General features: G+C 36.3%; 1 protein-coding gene across 2 annotated transcripts in view; it reads right to left on the bottom strand.

The window, feature by feature from the left end:
- The window catches only part of Mob4 (MOB kinase activator 4), a 132,461-nt gene that overhangs the window by 99,942 nt on the left and 12,634 nt on the right, over positions 1–19,885 (bottom strand). For both annotated transcript variants that reach the window (XM_090394130.1, XM_090394129.1), the window contains exon 2: positions 4,690–4,752. In XM_090394130.1, the coding sequence (XP_090250256.1) occupies positions 4,690–4,752 (63 nt within the window). The remainder of the gene's footprint in view (positions 1–4,689; positions 4,753–19,885) is intronic.

The raw sequence follows: 19,885 nt of genomic DNA, 5'->3' as shown, positions 1-19,885 counted from the left end.
TCTTTCTGAGCAATAAATACAAAATGTTATATTCAGGCAATGACAATCAAGGAAAAGAAGGAGTAGCCATAGTATTCAACACAAAATACGAGGCTAATCTTCTTGAATGGCAAGCAGTCTCAAGTAGAGTGATGTGGGCAAATATGAGAATGGGAACTGGACAATGAGGCTTATTTGTGCCTATGGTCCCACAGAAGGTTCTACTAAGGTAGAAGTGGAGGAATTTTTTGATGCTTTAGAAAAAGCAACTGACACAATGAAAAAGGAAAAGTTGGTCCTTGTTGGGGGATCTGAATAGCAGAGTAGGAAATGATTGTGAGACATACAAAAATATTTTGGGAAAATTTGGAGAAAAGAGCAAAGCTAATAATAATGGCAAATATCTGTTGGATTTCTGCTCAGGACATGGACTGGTTATTACTAACACCATGTTCCAACATAAAAATGTGCACAAATTCACATGGAGAGAAGAGGCAAGGAATAAGAAAAGTCTCATTGACTATGTTATTGTTGATAGTGATGTTTTCTCCCTGGTGCAGGACACCAGAGTGTACAGAGAATTTGAAATTGGAAGTGATCACTATTCAGTCTTGAGCAGGATAAAATTGAATTTCATATTGAAAAGAATAACATGTAAGAAAGTTTTTAAAGTGAATAAAAGTTGAGCAGTTCTCAGATGTGAACTGTAGACTAACATACAGAAAGATTGAAGAAAAAATTAAAAAGTTTGAGAACAGGAATCAAACCGTGGAGATTAAGTGGCAAGCCTTGAAGAAAACCCTGATTGATATTGCCAGAGAGGCATGTGATGAGGTTGTCTGCAAGGATAAAAAAATCAGAACTCCCTGGTGGACAGAGGAAGTTAAAGAGGCAGTGAAGGAAAGGAAGAAAGCATATCAAAAGTTCCTGTCAAATAAGTCAGCTTGTACTCTTAGAGAATACAGAGACAAATGTAAGAAAGCTAAACAGTGTGTAAAACTAGCTAAATATAAGATCTGATAATGTTGGAGTCTTGACAAGTAACAGACTGATTTGGAGTAAAATTGTAGATAGGAAGTTAGTAATGATGTAATTTTTTTCATGTAGTACTAACATATCCTGTACACTCCCCTTGAGGGTACATGGCAGGAATTTGATGATGATGAAATCGCTTTTGCATAAATTAAATCTTAAATTGTCACATTGTAGAGTGCAAGGTATGATAACGGAGCAAATATGAAAAGAGTATATAAGAGAGTCCGTGCTTACATTTTAAATGAAAAGGAAAAAGGATTTTATTACTCCTTGCGCCTGTTACAAATTAAATTTCATTTTAGGGGATGTTGCAAAATCAATTATAGGAATAATTGTTTTAATGTTATACAAAAATATATACATTATTTGCTGCCGCAACTTCAAGTTGGGACATATTAAAGCAATGTGTTAAACAATCAACTCCAAAACCGTTATGTGATACAAGATGGAAATGTAGAATAGAATCAGTTAGAGCTGTACGTTTTCAAATTCCAGAATTTTTAAATGTCCTAAAAGAATTATTTAAAACTGCATCATATGATACTATCAAAGTAGAAGTGGTTTCAATATATGAACAAATAGATTCATTTGAGTTTATACTAAGCCTTGTAATTTGGTATGAGCTTTTGTCAAAAGTTAATTTAGTAAGTAAAATATTACAAAATGCAAAAATTCCCATAGAGTAGCAACTAAGCATATTAAAGAGTTAGTGCAGTACATTGAAGAGCAGAGAATATCAGGATTTGATAGCTGTTTTGAGATTGCTAAAGAACTGTCAAATCTATTAGAAATAGAAATTAAATTTAAACAAAGTCGAGTATGTCGAGGAAATGTATTTTTTGATTATGAAACGTCTGATGAATCACACATAGGTGATAACAAAGATAATTTTAGGATAAATTTCTTTTTTGTAATTTTAGATACTGCTCTGTAATCTGTCAAAAAAAGATTTCAATTGTATGAAATTCACGAAAAATCATTTGGATTTCTTTATGATATGAAATGAATAAGAAAAATGACAGAAAATGAATTAAAATTTTGCTACAAACAACTGTATCAAAAATTAAATACAGATATTGATGAATCTGAATTTTATAATGAATTAATTATTTTTAGACATACTGTTCCAGAAGATGCACACATTAATATTTTAAAATTCATAATTGCAAATAATTTGTCAGATATTTATCCAAATATCACTACAACATTTAAAATATTATTGACCAGTCCAGTTATGGTTACATCAGCAGAAAGGTCATTTTCCAAATTAAAATGAATAAAAACCTATTTGCGATCTTCTATGTCACAAGAACGTTTGTCGTCCCTGGCAATAATATCTATAGAGCATGAAATTGCAAAAAATTTGAATTTTGATAGCGTTATAAATGATTTTATTGATAAGAGCATTAGGTTAAATAAAATTTAATATATTAAGATTTCTTTTAAATCTTATAAGTTGTTATACATATATCTCATTATTTATAGTAAAAATGGATATTTTTTCATATTTTTATATTATTATTTATATTATTAAATAAATCATTGTTCTGGCATATTTATATGATAATGTGTACTCAAATAATAAAATAATATATCATGTACATACAAACACATTTATTTTTTAACAAATTTTTTCCCTTTACTTAAATTGATGCTAAAGAGCATACTTGTTTATTTATGTGCATAAATATTTTTCATATTTGATTTAATTAATTAACAAGATATTCTTCCATGTAAAATTTCAATAAATGTTACTAACTTTCAGGAACCTCGCTTTTCCATTTCCATTTCACAAGGCCCCACAAAATGTAGAAACGGGCCTGATTGTGTCAAATGCTTTCTCTAAATCCTCAAAAAATTCATCCACTTCTACCTTAGTAGAATCTTCTGTGGGACCATAGGCACAAATAAGTCTCATTGTCCAGTTCCCCATTCTCATATTTGCCCACATCACTCTACTTGAGACTGCCTGCCATTCAAGAAGATTAACCTCTTATTTAATGTTGAATACAATGGCTACTCCTTCATTTCCTTGATTGTCATTGCCTGAATATAACATTTTGTATTTATTGTCAGAAAGATCTCACCACTTTTTGTCTTTTTTGTTTAAATCACCCCTATTAATTCGATCTGGTACTTATCTGATTTCTCAGCTAACTCCATTTCTTTGCCATCCAGGGTTCTTATGTTGATAGTACTGATTTTTAACTCTGGTGATGTTGAATTGGGGTGTTTTTCAGATTTGTTCCAGTAGCTGGCTTTTCGCTGTTCACCCTGGTTCACTGGTGAAAACAACATGGACCTTGTTTAACCAGGCGACGGCCCAGCCAGCATGAAATTTTGTCATGTTGTACCATCATTTTGTAATTTGGTCTAAGCCAATAAGAATTACAATTTGGTCGGCTAAATCCCAAATTGCCAGTCCATCCTTGTTCGTTCAGTATCCAGGTAGATATCCAACGGGGTGCACCACGAGAAGGTGAGGATTGGACATTAGGTCAAAACCCCTGGTCGGTTCTCCACATTCCTTTAAAGGCTATGTGGAGGTCTCCTCTCAGTTATACAGCTTTGACCCTTAAGCAGATTTATTTAGATGTATAAAATCATCTGCATGAAGCAAAGCGCTGACATTAACATCTCCAATTTTGACATTACGTTTAATACCACTTTCCTTCATAATGTGATCCATATAGATAATGAATAACAGAGAAGATAATGTTTATCCTTGTCTGACGATTCTACATTGTACTTCCTTCAGTTCCTTTGAATAGCCTTTCTCTTGGCACCTTTTCATATTCCTTTTCCAGATCTACAAAACTTAAATACAGATCTTTGTTACACTCCCACAATTTCTCGACTATTTGTTGTAAAGTGAAAATCTGATCCTGACATCTTCTATTTGGCCTGAATCTAGTTTCACCAAGCTTCCCTTCCACAATCCTTTTCAACTGTTTCTCATCCCTCTGTTCAGGCCGTCTGAACTAAACAGTAGAGCCTTTTGTATATATATATATAAGATTTCAAGGTTTAAAAAAAAAAAAAAAGTTCAACGCACTACAATAATGTGATGCAAATGGTATATTATACAGAACCATATATTGCCTACAGTTAATTTTTTAGGCCTGTAGTTAACATTTAATGAGGCCCAGGAAAATGGTGTGATTGGTGTTTTAATAGAAAGGTGCACGATTCCTGAACTGTTATTTATCATCTATATGAATAACATTATGAATAAAATTGAAATGAAATCCAGTAACAAAATTGGAGATATGAAACAAGTTTAATTTATACAGATGATATATTCTTAAATATATCTAGTGAAGGTCTCCAGGAATAATTGAACTGAATAACTCCTGTAAATCTGGTATAAAAAAAATCAAAATAAAAAGCCCAAAACTATGAAAATAGGTAGGAACAGAAAACTGCATTTTTAATAGAAAAGTATTTACTTGCCCTTTAGACTATTTTTTAGTGAAGATGCCTAATTATATCTAAAAACAGATAAACGAAGTGACAAAGGAGCAGAATAGAAGGATGTCAATGTACCAGCCAGATATCAGAAGCTTACATGATACAAAGAGGCATATCCTCTTTGTATCATGTAAGCAGTGTAAGTATATGTTCACAAATAACGTGACTTCTAAAAAGTGTCAGAAAAATGAGAATAAAATTTACCTGTTGTACCGCTAAAGTGCTATCCATTTCTTCAAAATGTTCTTCTGGCCAGTTACAAAAATTCTGAAAAATAATAAGTTTAGTTTAAAAATTGACCGAAAAAAATATTACACATTATGCACGGACTAGTACCACCTGTACTCCATACTTATACACCTCTAAACAACTGGCCAATCCAAAGTCAGATTTGTTATTCTGGTGCTGCCTATACAGTGAGCTTTACATATCCAGATCCAAATTGGGCTCATGACACTAGTGCAAAAGGAATTTTGCACTAGTATTTTAGTATTTGTATTTTACCAACAAACTCATGTCACTTGTTTAATGAGGTGTTGCATTTGCACCCACTTTGCACAGTGATAATATTCAAAACAAAGCTTATGCCCTGATCTGTTTTTAAATGAAATTTTGGACATTGGTATCATACAACCCCCTCCCCCATCCCTCCAAAATTGATAATCGCATCTCTTCACTTTTTAACACAATTTACTTTTATCAGCATCTCACCACAAACGGTTGTAAACCTATCATACTACTATGAGTGGACCAAGAAATCTGGAAAACACTTCTCTAGAGATCCAACACAGAACTTCAAGTCACACAGGCCTCCAAATAAACAGGATAGCAATGTCATACGATAATAAAATTCATCTACCATCTAAAGGCATATCCAGAGTAGTATTCCAACTCACAGTCCAATCAATCTGTCAACTTGGTTTTAAAAAACCATCTTCATATTTAAAATTTAACCTGCCACTGGCGAGTTAAATGCTAATAATTATATATACATATATAATTTTGTTTTGTAATCCTTACACTAAATGTTGCTCAAACCAACAGAGAACTATCACTATGATCACTATCATGTTGGGCAGAAAGGAACTCTAAATCCAGTGTCAGTCCTTTTTTCTTCCTTTCACAGAAAGATGTTTCAATGAAACATAGAAAAAGAGGTTTATGGTTTTGTTCATTTGTGTAGTATAAGGTTTGTCAAATCAGAAAGCAGATGACAGTGCACTGTCACCAATACAACTATTGACTGAATTTTTATTCAAATAGAAATACTACTGTAATATAAAGGAATACAGTAGGTGAAAAAATAAGCTTGTGAATTATTTGCAAAGATTGGGAGAAATATTTAACACAGATAATGCATAACCAGATAGGTAGCTCATAACTCAGTTGCAAAAGACAGATGGTAAACCCTGCAATAACAGGCCTTCATACTAAATTTAACCAAATGCCAGAGAGATAAGCAGTAGAATCTAAACTGCTGATCACTTATTAATTGAAATTTGAGTAGTGTAGAAATTGACTGCTAATGGATTTCTTCATTACTTAAAAAAAAAAAAAGGATTCAAATGAGAGCAATAAGATATTTGGTGGTTAAATTTTGTCACTCTTAAGATAGATGTGTTAATTTTAATGCTGCAGAATAAATATCAGCAGAACAGAAGAGACAAAAAAGCAACACAAAACAGGAGTATACTGTTACATATAAAATATGCAAATCCCAAGCTTGTTGCTGCTAGGGGGGTACGAAAAAAGACGAGGACAGAAATTAGTAAAATGACAGAGGGCATGTAATTATTTATCATGTGAGGGGGTCCAAATGAACTAAGCTTGTCTTCTACTCAAATAGCAATCAGCTTTCAAGGTCCTCTATAAATATTGCTAGGCACAACATTTGAGCTAATTCTCCCCCTCATCCTGATGGAACAATGGCAACACTACCTACAGATAAAGCAGCTCTCTTAGCACCAGTCTTTTTCTTAAACCATATCCTTTTGTCAAAAGGACACCAGAAAAATACTCACTGGCTTTGATACCAATAAGGTTGCTGGCCCAGATGATATCCATTTAGTTGTATAAGAGTTTCACACTCTTGGATTCACAGCAATCCTGTATCACCTTTACCAGCTGTCGTAGTGATCTGACATCTGTTCAACAACATGGAAGCAAGCTTGTTCCTAAAAAGGAAGAGCAAAGCTATCAGGCTATCATTCTATTTCCATCAACAACCACCATATTCACTATCAAAAGATCTATAAGTTAATTAGTGATCATCAATATGGATTCTGCCATTCTTGTTCTATAGCAGACCTCCTCACTCACCTTACTCATTTTTGGGCACAGGCATGGAATTTGTGGATTTCTCTCTTAAGAAGGGGTATATACGGAGCTATAGGTTAGGCAATTATAACAAGCTTTGGAGTGAGCTTGCAGCCATCCCATGGCAGAACATATTGCAGGGGAAAGATGTTAGCAGTGCATGGAATAAAATCAGTGGGTATCTGAGGAAGGCAATATAAGATTGTATCCCCATGGTCAGGAAGACAAACAAGGTAGGTAATCCCGAAGAGTTCTTCCACTATGTGGCAAGTAAAAGGAAGAATGACTTCGGAAGGATAACTTCGGTGGGTGCTGATGGTATTGAGGTGACAAATTCCAATGTAATAGTAGAGATACCGAGTGATCACTTTTCAAAAGTCTATCATCCAAGTGAGGATATCTCTGTACCTGTAGCAATAACTAATGTGAGAACTGAAGTTAATAAATCAGAAGTACTTAGCATATTGCAAAATTTAAATCCAAACATTGCTGTGGGTTTAGATGGAATATCAGCTTGGGTGTTGCATGAATGTGCAAAGGAATTGTCAACGCCTCTTACTTGGTTATTTAACTTAAGTTTGAACCTCTGGTATGGTCCCTAGGGAGTAGAAGGAAGGCAAAGTAGCTCTAAAACTGCGGTAGTTAATCACAGACTAATCGCTATCTCGGGAGTGGTGGTAAAAGAATTGGAAAAGTTGGTTAAAGACAAGATTCAAGAATTAATGGATCAGGATATGATACTCTATAGGGCCAACATGGTTTTGTTAAAGGTCGATCCTGTCTTAGCAATTTATTAACTTTTTATAATAGAATGACATCTGAGTTGGACAAAGGAAATGGCTACGTAGTGGTACTTTTGGATTTTGCTAAGGCATTTGACAGGATACCCCAAGGAATATTGTTGCACAAATTGGAGCAGATGGGGATGGATACTAAACTGGTGATATGGATAGGAGAATGGCTCATGTAGAGATACCAGAAAATGGTGTATGGAGGGAGCAGAGTCCAAGATGAGGCAGGTGACCAGTGGTGTGCCTCAGGGCTCTGTGTTTGGGCCATTGTTGTTTAATTTGTACATAAATGATATAGTAAATGGCTTAAAGGAAGATACTCAGTTGTTTGCCAATAATGCAAAGTTGGGTAGCGCAATAAAAAATCAAGCTGACGTTGAGCGTTAGCAGGATGATTTAAATAAGCTGGCGAAATGGGCAAAAGGTTATGGATGTCAGTTCAACGTGGAAAAAAGTACAGTTATGCATTTTGGGATTAAAAGATTACCAACTGTGTACTACATCGATGGAACGGTACTCCAAAAGATTGATGAGGTAGAGACTTAGGGGTGTTGGTGGATAGGGAGATGAAGTTCATGTGACACATTGCTAAGATGTCCAAGATTGCACATAGGATTATTTGGTTATTGAGGAACACACTAACATCCAGAGATAAAGAGGTTATTATTCCCTTTTATAAAGCGTTGATACTTCCACATTTGGATTCCTGTGTTCAGGTCTGGTCACCTGGATTCCTGGGAGATGAGGAAGTTGTAGAGAGGGTTCAGAGGAAAGTGACTAAGTTGGTGAGTGATGTAAAAAATGCTCCCTACATTGATAGATGGAGAGCTTGTGGATTGCAGAGGTTGGTTGATAGGCAGAGAAGAGGGGATACGATAGAAACATTTAAATTACTAAAAGGTTTTTATAAGATTGATGCAAGGGAAATGTTTCAGCTGTGTGATAGTGATGGAAGAACAAGAAGTCATCCCTGGAAATTAAGGAAAAGTGTGGTTAACAAAGGTGCGGGAACAAGGTTTTTTGCCTGGAGGGTGGTGAATGAGTGGAATGCATTGCCTGTCTCAGTTGCGAGTTCTTTGTAAATGAATTCAAGAAGAGATATGATATATATTGTTTTGATAGTTTGGGTTCGATGAGCCTACTGACTCCATGGAGATACCCGTAATAATAATAATGGAAAGATATGGAGAAACTTATGTTGTTGCTCTTCATATTTCCAAAACACATGATCAAGTTTGAAATCATAGCCTTTCTTATCAGCCAACCATTTTATGGTTTCCTATCGTACTGAGTGGATGGCCAGCTTCATCTTTGCTCGTTCTGCATGTCATGATGGATGATCACTGTTCATCTGATATTTCCATCAAAGAAAAAGTAAATCAAAGCTTTATGCTTTTCTACATCAATGATTTCCTCTCAATAGCATCCACTCCTATTCATAGGTTTGCTGATAACAAATTCAAGGCATTCTACCAAATTCTAAAGATAATTTTAATGCTATCAAAACACAATCCTGCCTTAATTCCCAGAAGAATTTGCCTCCCCCTCTCACTTTAGTAACATTCTGCTCACTAACCAAGAACAGGTTCTTTCTTGGCTCGACTCCTCTCATATCTAGCCTAAACACAAAATGATTGGAGACTGAAGAAGCTATGGATTTCATTCTTTCATTCTGAACAACACTTCCAATATGGCACACAAGCAGTAATCCTCAACAATCTGAAAACTAAATAATTCAATAAAATGCTCAGAAAGATAGGCAAAGGAACTTAAATTACAGATAAACCAAGAAAAAAAACAAAACTGAGTATCTTCTCCACTGATAGAAAAAAAATACACACAATAACAACCCCCAAATCAAAATATATAATACCAAAGTAAGAAAAACAGCCTCCAAAATACTTTTTTTTTAAATTTTTTATATTGGGCCCATATACAAGAGTTTGGCTGGTCAACCTATAGTGCATTTCCCAACCCACTACCATATATATGGGTAGTGGGTTGGGAAAGGAAAAACTTGTTTACATTTCATTTAAAAGCCTGTATGTTGTATTCCTTGGGAAATATGCCAGGGGGGAGACTGTTCCACAGTACAGCAATAGCAAGGATGAAGGAGGAGGAAAATAAACTTGTTCTGTGAGTTTCAAGGTGTACTGTCAAAGGATGTTGGGCAGCAGCTGTACATGTTCCAATGGGCTTAGTACAGAGTGGGGGATTTATTGATGCTGTTTCTATAAACATTTCCCATGAAAATATTTATAGAATATACAAATTGCAGAGACCAAACGTCTATGTGAGAGTGAGGAGAGCGAGTTGGTAAGAGATGGGTCATTTATCAGTCAAATTGCTCTCCTCTATTGAGTCAAGCATTTTGAGAGAGCTTTTAGGAGCCCCACTCCAAATGTGAGAGCAGTATTTGATAGCTGGGTGGATTTGTGATTTGTATAAGGTTGACAGCTGTTTAGAGATGAAGTAACGTCTTGAGCAAAAGAGAAATCCTAGTTTTTCGGAAGTTGAGGATGCAATGGTTGTGATGTGTTTATGTCAGGAGAGGCTTGATGTCAGGGTAATTCCAATAAAAGAAATCTTGTCTGGGAATTTGAGTGTTATCAAAAATAATGCTGGGGGAAAATGATTCTCTTTTTGTGAGAAATAAGACAGAACTGGCTTTTACTAGTGAAGTTGATGAGGTTATCTGAGCCCCCATTGAAGGATGGCTTGGGGGTCAAAATTAAGGGCAATAGTGGCTGATGCTCTGTGGGTGGAAGTGAGTTGTGTAGAGTAGGGTTTGTCAAATGAAAGATAGGAGTGCAATGTGCTGTCATCTGCAAGCAGTGTATTGGGTTGGAAATCAATTGAAGTAGGTCACTGATATACAGAAGGAAGATGGTTGGTGAGAGAACTGAACCTTGTGGGACCCCAGCAATAGTTCGATGGAGAGGATATGGAGCTGTCTACCATCCCTCATAGTGTGCATCCAGACAGGAAGCTGGCAATCCATCTGCAGAAGTCCTGAGACAGTCCAAATGATGGGAGTTTGCTTAGTAAGCCTTTGTGCCAGAATTTAGATATATACTTGGGATTTGCCAAATTTCTCCATGGCATTTGTCCAGCGATGGGTCATCACCCATCTGAGAGTACATCTCCTGTTGATCGGCATTGACAGAATCAGTACTGGTGGTCACTTAATAGCTGGGTACCTTCAAGGTAAAATAGGATCTGAGAATTGATGGTTTTTCTCCATCACTTCGGATAAGACAGAAGTGAGTGAGATAGGGCTGTAGTTAGATGGTGGTGATTTGTCACCCCCTTTTTAGGAATGGGTTGAATTTATGCCAATTTCCAGGCTTTGGGATATATACCAGTGGAGTAAGAGAGTATGTAGAGATGGCATATGATAGGAGTCAGTTCTGGTGCACAGACTTTAAGGACAATTAGAGGATTGCCATCAGGGCCAGGAGACTTTTTTGTGTGTGTCTAATTTAGACAACAAGTTAATGATCTCTTTTTGGCAAAAGGATACAGGGTGCATTGTATGTTGGGCAGTTGGAATGACTGGAGGGCATTTGCCATTGTCAGTTATGTGCAATGACAGCTCGTGGCTTGAAATCGTGGGGGTGCTGCAACTTTTGAAATATACATACATACTGTAAGTATAGTGTATACGTGTTTGGATAAAATATCAAAATTATAGTAAAACTTTTTAATATAATTTAAAAAAATTAAACATCTTCCTGCTTTTTGCCCGTTCAAATCCAGTTTTAGATGCATTGATAATTTTCTTGCATCTGTTTCGGGCTTCAGTACAGGCATTGAAGGAGGATGGGGTTCTTGATTTGAACCAGTTGTGGTATGCCTGATTTTTCTGTACAGCCTTGGCACATCTTTTGGAGAACCAGGGTTTAGACAGGGGATGGCGGTTCAGAGTAGTGTGGGGAATGTATGTTTTCATGCCACTGATTACTTTGGTGATATATTCGGTGCATATGTTTGGACTGGAAACAATAATCTGACCATGGGAATGAAGCATAATAGTCTCTGAGACTGTCCCAAATGGCACTGTTATAATGCCAAACTACTCGCGTGGGAGTGACTGTGTAAGCATTGTTGCATGGGAGAGGAGATGGTCAGAATTACCCAGGGGGCTCACCTCATTCACTGCATATTTGGAGGGGTAATTGGTAAGGGGAGTGGTTCAGGTTATCTGGTATTCTGGTTGGCTTTTGAACAATTTGTGTAAGGTCATTAGTGATTGCAAATGTTTCAGCATCTCTGCCTGCAGGATCTGCACAACTGGAAAAGGAAAGCCAATTGGTGTTATGGACATTAAAATCACCCAGGAGGATGATTTCACTGTTAAGAAAGTGGGACTGGAGAAAATCAACTTTTAAGGAGAGGAAATGAAAGAGCTCAGAGTGGTTGATGGTATTAGGAGAGCAATAGAGACAGCAGATGAATTTGATTGAGTGGGGGTGGGATATTTTCAGCCAAAGAAGATTGAAATTGGGCGATTCTAGGTTAGGTGCTCTCTGGCAGGGGTATGTCAGAGTGGATATATGCACAGATGCAACCCTTGGGTCGAAAGGAGTTAAATAGTGTATAGTTGAGATTGATAGTGCTGGGGGAAAGGCGAGATTTGAGTTTCTATTAAAAAGAGTATGTGGGGGTTTGGTGGACTGCAGATGGTGGTGGACATTATTAAGGTTGGAGCTGAGGCCACAGATGTTGAAGTGGATATGCAATTTTCTGTGAGGCATGGATTTGACTGCAAGGGTCTTGCACATTTCCTATGCAGTTTCTGCATGCTGGTCTCCTTGGTGGTTACTAGTGGCGTAACTTGGTTTTTGCACTAGTTTGTAGTCTATCATCCAACTGTTGTCCCCATTTTGGCATTTTTCTTCAGTTGTCTTTGGAGTTGGCATCTTTGTTCTCTCTGGGCAAAAGTTAAATCAGGTCGAGCACCTAAGCCTAGATACTGAATTGAGATTTACAATTCATATTACAAATATATCTAATAAAGCTCTTAAAAAGCTTAATGTCATGAAAAGGCTTTAGGGAAGAAAGTTGGGTGCAAAAACCAAAGACACTCAAAACTGTATATACGACACTCATATGAACCACTATGAAATATGCCTCATCAATCTGGGCTCCAGCTTCTACTAGCTCAAAAGAAAAACTTGACAGAGTACACGCAAGAGCAGCAAAAATTATTATAGGTGCAGTCTCATCCAAAAAATAATTTAAAAGCTCAACAAGAGTGTGGTCTTCACATACTACAAGACAGAAGAAAACTCTCCAGAGTTAAATTCACTAAACAGAACCAGGAGCCAACAACAGGATCACATCATGCTCAGAACGTTTGATGCCTGGACAGGAAAAATCTAGACTAAAGAGATCATCTACTTTACAATATGATCATGGAGATTTAAATTACAATGATTAACTTAAATCTCCTAGAACCTTGTTCAAAAAAAGATTCACAGCAGGAAAAATAAAAGAAAAGGACTTGATACCATACATCACTTAAATAATCTAAACAATGTCATTGCTATATTGATAAAGAACTCAACCAAGGAGGATCAGGATTTTTCTAACTGTACCTGGAGGCGAGGAAATGCAAATCAAAATGACAACTGGCAAAATAGATTATACCTTCACTTGTGAATTAACGTCCATACAGACAGCTCAAGATCTCTCTAATCCAGTAATAAACATTACAGAATAACCATCTACAGTGACTCAAAATCTGAACTTGAGGCATTAAAAATGAAAAACAACTAAAAACTTTAAATTTGAAAAATTGGAACTGTACAATGCAATGGATATCAGCCAATGCAAATGCTGAAGGCAATGAGAGAGCAGACGGACTAGCCAAAGAAGCAAAATAGGTACCTCAAAACTCACACTCACTATCACTAAATGATGCTAACATTATGGCAAAAATAAGATTGATAAAACAACCTATCAAGAAGAAGAATGAAATCAGCAAAATTAATGAAAATAGAGAAATAACCACAATCATCGCCAGACTACGAACAGAACATTTTAAAGGCATGAAAATTCAGCTGGACGGTACGAGAAGCTATGAAATATGCAAGAACTGTCCAGGAGTCGAACTGACACCTGCCCATATCTATTTTTGTCCAGCAATTACCACTGCTCTACAGAAATTTGATAATAAGCCCTTGGAAAAGCTCTACCCCATAAAAGTTCAAAAGATTGCCAAAGCAGTTCTACAGGCTCACGGTCATATCTAGAAGCTCTTCATCAAACTTGACAACAACAACAATTAACATGCCTGATTGCTGAAATGTGTAGCTCTATATTTTTGAGTAATTTTACTCTTGGTTTATAGTGAAATAATACTGTACACATTATAAAAAAATTTACATGTATACAGACATGTAATATAAGAAATAATGACATGAGTCTATAGTGCTTCTGTGCACTTACCAGCAAAATAATCTGCTGAAAATACATGGAAGAGGAGTAATTCTTCAAAGTGCAACTTTATTAATTGGTTGATTCACTGAAGGAGGCAGAAAGGTTAATTCATTGACATGAAATTCAAGAATTGCAATGAAGAGTATAGAGAATGGTTTACCAGATGCATAAGTTTAAGCTCATCATCATGACTGAAGTGACACCAGGAGTAGATTTCTTTAATAAATTGTATGTTACATTCAACTTAGTCATACATGCCTTGCTTTTCTTTTCTGCATAATTTCTCTAGCAATATATATATACACACACAGTTACACCCCGATTTACGTAAGTAATGCATTCTGTAAACCTTTATGTAACTCAAATTTGTATATTACATACATACAATAAAATATTCAATAGCTACTCATGCTGCTGTCTTACCTTAATTTTTTTGCCATTAATAAGATAATTTCCATTTTTAATATTTTTCATTTTTGGTGTGATTAAAAAAAAATTATCAATTGTATTTGAATAATATACATACTGTAAATATGAAAAATACATAATATAAAAGAATATAAAAACAAACTGAAATATTCAATTTTCAAATAAAAAAATTGTGTTGTGACTGCTAAGTTGGCTCCTCTAAGGAATGCTGTTCTGTGGGAAATTTTACCCCTTTCGATGTTGAAGGCTGAGGATAGTCAGGGTCATCTGAGTTGTCATCTTGACTTGGTTGTGAATGGCATCTCACAAACATGTCTAGAGTAAATTGTGTGGTCACACACTTCTTGTCCTCGTAGAAGACCTGGTAGCTAGACATATCGGAATAGATATGGCGGCCAACACTTTCGAACCGCTCAGTGTTTGGATTCATCAATTCTAATTTTGCCAACGGCATGTCTATCAAGTTAAAAACCTCGACTAGTCCCTTCATTGTAAATTTCTTTATGTCTGGAGGTTCAATCAGCTTAGTATTTTCTTCGGAATTTCGAAATGCCTCCAACTGAATAAGTCATCATTAGTTAGCTCCTCATTGTGACTCAAAAGAAGCTCGTTAATGTCACCGTTATCCACTTCCAGCTCTAACAGGTGATGGAGACGCATGTACCAGTTGCACACACGCTTCTCCATCGCCTGTTGTAATTCTTGTCAACTCAGCAGCCATATCGGTCATTGTTTGCTCTCCTTCCGTCAAATGCTTAAAATTATGGACTATTTCTGGGCAGAGTTTCTTCCACACAGCGTTCATTGTTGTCTGCTTGATTTCATCCCAAGCCACCCGATATTTTTGACAGCGTTAAGGATATTATAGTTCTTCCAGAAATCACATAGAGTAATGCCCTTACCACTATCAATGGCCTTGATTGCTTGGGAAAATGTACATCGCAGATAGTAGGATTTAAAGGTCGTAATAACACCTTGATCCACAGGTTGCAATAGTGAGGTAATTCTAGGAGGAAGGTAAACAACTTTTATTTCCAACTCTTCTGGGTGACCGGGGACATTGTCTAGGAGAAGAAGCACTTTAAACAGGATTCCTTTCTCAACACAATATTCCTTCACCTGGTGAACGAAGTGGTTATTGAACCAGTCTCAAAACAGGGCACGTGCAACCCAAGCCTTGGTGTTGGATTTCCAGATTATGGGCAGCATACTCATGTCAATGTTCTCAAAAATGCGCAGCCTCTGGGAATGGAACACTGTAAGCGGTTTAAGTTAAGTCCCCTGAAATGTTGCTGCCAATCATAACAGTGATCCGATCTTTTGCAACCGTGAATCCAGGCACAAGATTTTTCCTCATTTGCAATAAATGTGTGTTGGCATCCTCTTCCAAAACAGAGCTGTTTCATCGACGTTAAATATTTGCAAAGGCAAATATCCCCCCCCCCAATTATCTCTGCCAAAAGTTTGGGAAATTGACTTGCCGTGTCCGTATCTGCACTTGCTGCCTCACCCGTGATTTTGATGCTGTGCAGATTTGTACGTTTCTTGAATCATTCGAACCATCCAGCACTAGCTTTAAACGTACTCTCTGCGTCCATGATGCCTGCCTGCTCTTTTAAATACTTATAAGGCCAAAGCCTTTTCCTGGGTAATCAGTAAACTTAACAGTATCCGCTTCTGTGTCAGATCATCGATCCAGTGAGCAACAATTTCTCCATCTCTTATATCAGACCCAGCCTCTTCTTGGTAATAATTCTGCCCTTCAACGCTACCGCACCTTTCATGCTTTCAACAATGCAAACTTTATCCTTCACTATTGTATTCACTGTTAAAATAGATCAATTTATTTCCCGAGCTATTGTTAATAGAATTTTCCCGCCATCATACACACAAATTATTTCCAACTTTTCTTCTAAATTTGAAAATAATAAACAACAAAGTTGAAAAAAAAAAAAAAAAACTAGCAGTGATAACAAGTGACTGAGCTAACCGTGCGAGGCATCTACTACTGTACTGCAATAATGCTGTCAAAGACACACCTGCGCAAAGCCACAAACGTGTTCATACGCGCTAGGAGATTTATTACGTATCTCGGGGTGTAAGTGTATATATACATATAGCATAGCAAGCAAATGCAGCTTGCAACACTGTCTACTTTGCTAAATCTCTCCATATTGAGGTCCATTTCCTCTAACAAATGAATTGCCTTATTAATGCCTCTGCCAATTTTTTCCATGTAAACTTGTTTTTGGAAGGGGAATGGCCTTCATCGTCTGCTTTTTTTTTTTTTTTTTTTTTTAAATCTCTTCTGAAACTGTGTGCTTTAGCTCAATAAGACTGCCTTTTGCAAGCTGTTCTTCTACAGTTGTTCTATATCTTCTCTGTGAATCTTAGCTCTTTAGCTAGCAGTACTCCCTTGTAAACCTCTTGTAAGGTTTCTCATTTGAATCCTGTGATTGCAAAAACATTTTTCAGCAGCTTCTTTCAAACACCAGTTCATTCATATACAGCAGAATCTCTCTTAACTGGCAACAATGGGACTTCACCGATTCCAGATATGAGAGTTTGCCAGGTAATTGAATATATGTTTCGAGAACTTACCTGTTCATGTTTTGTGATGCCATCAGTAGAAATTGCACCATGCGAAGTTCATTGGTCGTGTTTTTCGATCTGCCAGCATTAATTAAATAAATAACAAAAAAAAATCGTGCAGATTTTTTAAAATTTAAAACACATACACATCATTTTATATTTCACAAAATCAAATTTAAACAACATTTAAAAATTACTTTCTTTGAATCGGTTAAGCAACCCAATGGAAAATCAACACTTGCCTTGCATCTTCATTTTCCCTGCAATTCCTTAGCTTGTTCTTGCAGCATCGGTATATAGAAATGCAAGTTCCCTCTGATCTTTTCAGGACAAATCACTCATATAACACACAATCTAATTCTTCGCACTGGGATTGGTGTGCAGTTTTCCAATTTTCTGCAGCTTTTGTAAATTCTGTTTGCTCCATGAATCTCTGGAGTTTCTTTATATTGTACAAAGTTGAACTTCCAACTTTATCTTAAATTAATTTTGTTCTACTGACACGCTCTCTATTTTCTCCAGCAATTCGAGTTTTAACTTGAGTGAAAACATTTTTCACGTTTTGCGAGAGTAGCCATAGTGACACCACGTGGGCCAGAAACATATGTATACGAATGCAGTTTGTTGGAGCGAGTTCTGGGTGCGCAATATACAAAACAATTTCAGATTTAAGTTTAGACCTTTGAAAGTGCTGTTGTTTTGGTACTGCCGGTTACGAAAGATTTTACAGTACAAAGAACTCTGATGCTGCATCTACATTTTTTTTTTTTTGTATATGCAGAGAAATTTCTCATCCTTAGTAGTAACAATTGCCTGAAAAAAGTATTTCTTAATGTCTTGAAGGCAGCAATAACTCCCTGGTCCATGAGCTGCAGGAGTTAGGTGATATTTGACAAATGTGTTAATGAGATTGCTGTCATTATTAGAAGTGCGAGTGGCACAACTCGATTGTAAGTCGAGGGCTGAGTGTAACTGTAGCATTTTCAGCAGCTTTACCCTTGGTACTGTATGCTTTTTCCAGATTCAAGTTATATTTCAATGATTCTCTATTTGTCTTAAAGTGAAAATTAATGAAGTTGTATAAGGCCTGAACTTATTCTTCTACAAGCTTCTCTTCCAAATTTTTCTTAGTAATTCCCAAACACAGGAATTACTGAGTTCATTTTACAGGTGAGTAATATCAGAGCTCTACTCCAATTATCCGGAATACAACCTGCTGACCACATATGGATGATGCAGTGCAGCTACATTCAAACAACTCTTCTTCAACTGCCTTTACACATTTTATGTATTTGCAGCTTCTACCTAAAGCAGTGATATGTACTCCTGAATATATTCAAGGGAAATATATTTAGTCTAAAATGTACTTTCAACCACTGTTCTGCCAATTCTTGTTTCGTTTAACAATCTTTTCACATAATTACTCCAAACGTCTAGAATATCCGTATTTTTAGTTTTATGTTATTGTTAATATATTTGATTCCGTTTATAGCAACCTCTGTTCCATTTTTAAGCTGTTTGCTACAATTCCTGAAATAAATTCATCTTCAATTTTCTTATAGTATGGAAGTTTTCTGTGACTATTGTTTTGCTAATTTTTTTATGTTGTTTCACTTTCTTACAGAGTATACTGATTTACTTCCTACTAAATTATGATTCACTTTCTTCTTTTCAATAACTTCATCTTTAACATCCTGAGTACACCAGCATTCTGATTTTTCTAACTTTGCAGACAACTTCACCATGTTATAAATTAAAGACACCAAGAAATTACTTCAACCTTGGTACCACCTCTGGGTCCGACTCTGTGATGAGGCCTCAATAAAGGTCGAAACCAGTCTGAGTACTGACCCTTCCCATAATGCATAGCATTATATATACCCATAAGGATATGTGCTTTGCATTATGGGATACTAAGGCAAGTGATGTGAAGTCATAAGCTTCTATATACGAGTTGCCCCAGTCTTGAAAATAGTTCAGGCACAATCTTGTTTGTTTACACTTGGATAAAGGATTAAACAAAGTATTTCTTGGTATCTTTAATTTATAGTATAACCACGAGCCTCACTGACTGAATCAATGTTTTCTGGAGTTCCAAGTGAGTCTCCAAGGTTTGTTTTCATGCTCTCATTTTTTCAGCAATGCTACACTGGTTATAAAAATCAAGTAGATATTAGATCCAGCATTATTTCAAAGCTGAATGTAGAAACTATGAAAGTTTCATAAAATAAACTGACCAGAGAGCTTATGGGAATAAGTCTGTCGGTGTTTACGAGTTGCTCTAGCATGGACCACTTTAGAAAACATGCAAGCTGCCCAGGCATCCATATATTCACTTTCTAATTTGGTACATTTTTTTTTTTTTTAAGGTTTCACTGGTCTGACAACTGGTTGGTTCTTGTCAGAACCCAGGCAGAAACCTTGAGAGAGCAAAAACTCTCAATACCAAGGAACTTGAAACGTCAGAGAGGTGCATTTTTTGTAAGTGAACTCTCGGTCGGTGCGTAAACAGAAGTGCTTAGCAATGGAAGCTATAGTAGTGTAAAAGATGAAGAGGAACAAGACATGACATAGGGAGAGAGAGTGTATGATGAAAGTAGTAAATGTGTGTATGGAGACGATCAGCATGAAGATAGATTATATTGTGATATGGGTGGAGAAGTTGAGACTGAGCAGATATATGTGGTAAGCGAAGATAAAGGTGATTGATAAGGGCAGTGGTGGGGAAATCACAACAGTGGCTTGGATAGGACTGGTTATAGATTCAAAATTGAAATGCTATGTTTGTTTGCAAATGTCAGAAGTATCAAAAATAAGGGAGATGAAAC

The sequence above is a fragment of the Typopeltis vanoorti genome, chromosome 6, assembly GCF_054136105.1.
Source record: "Typopeltis vanoorti isolate ZY-2024b chromosome 6, IOZ_Tvanoo_1.0, whole genome shotgun sequence".
Lineage (NCBI taxonomy): Eukaryota > Metazoa > Arthropoda > Arachnida > Uropygi > Thelyphonidae > Typopeltis > Typopeltis vanoorti.
This window is presented reverse-complemented; position numbering and strand designations above follow the sequence as displayed.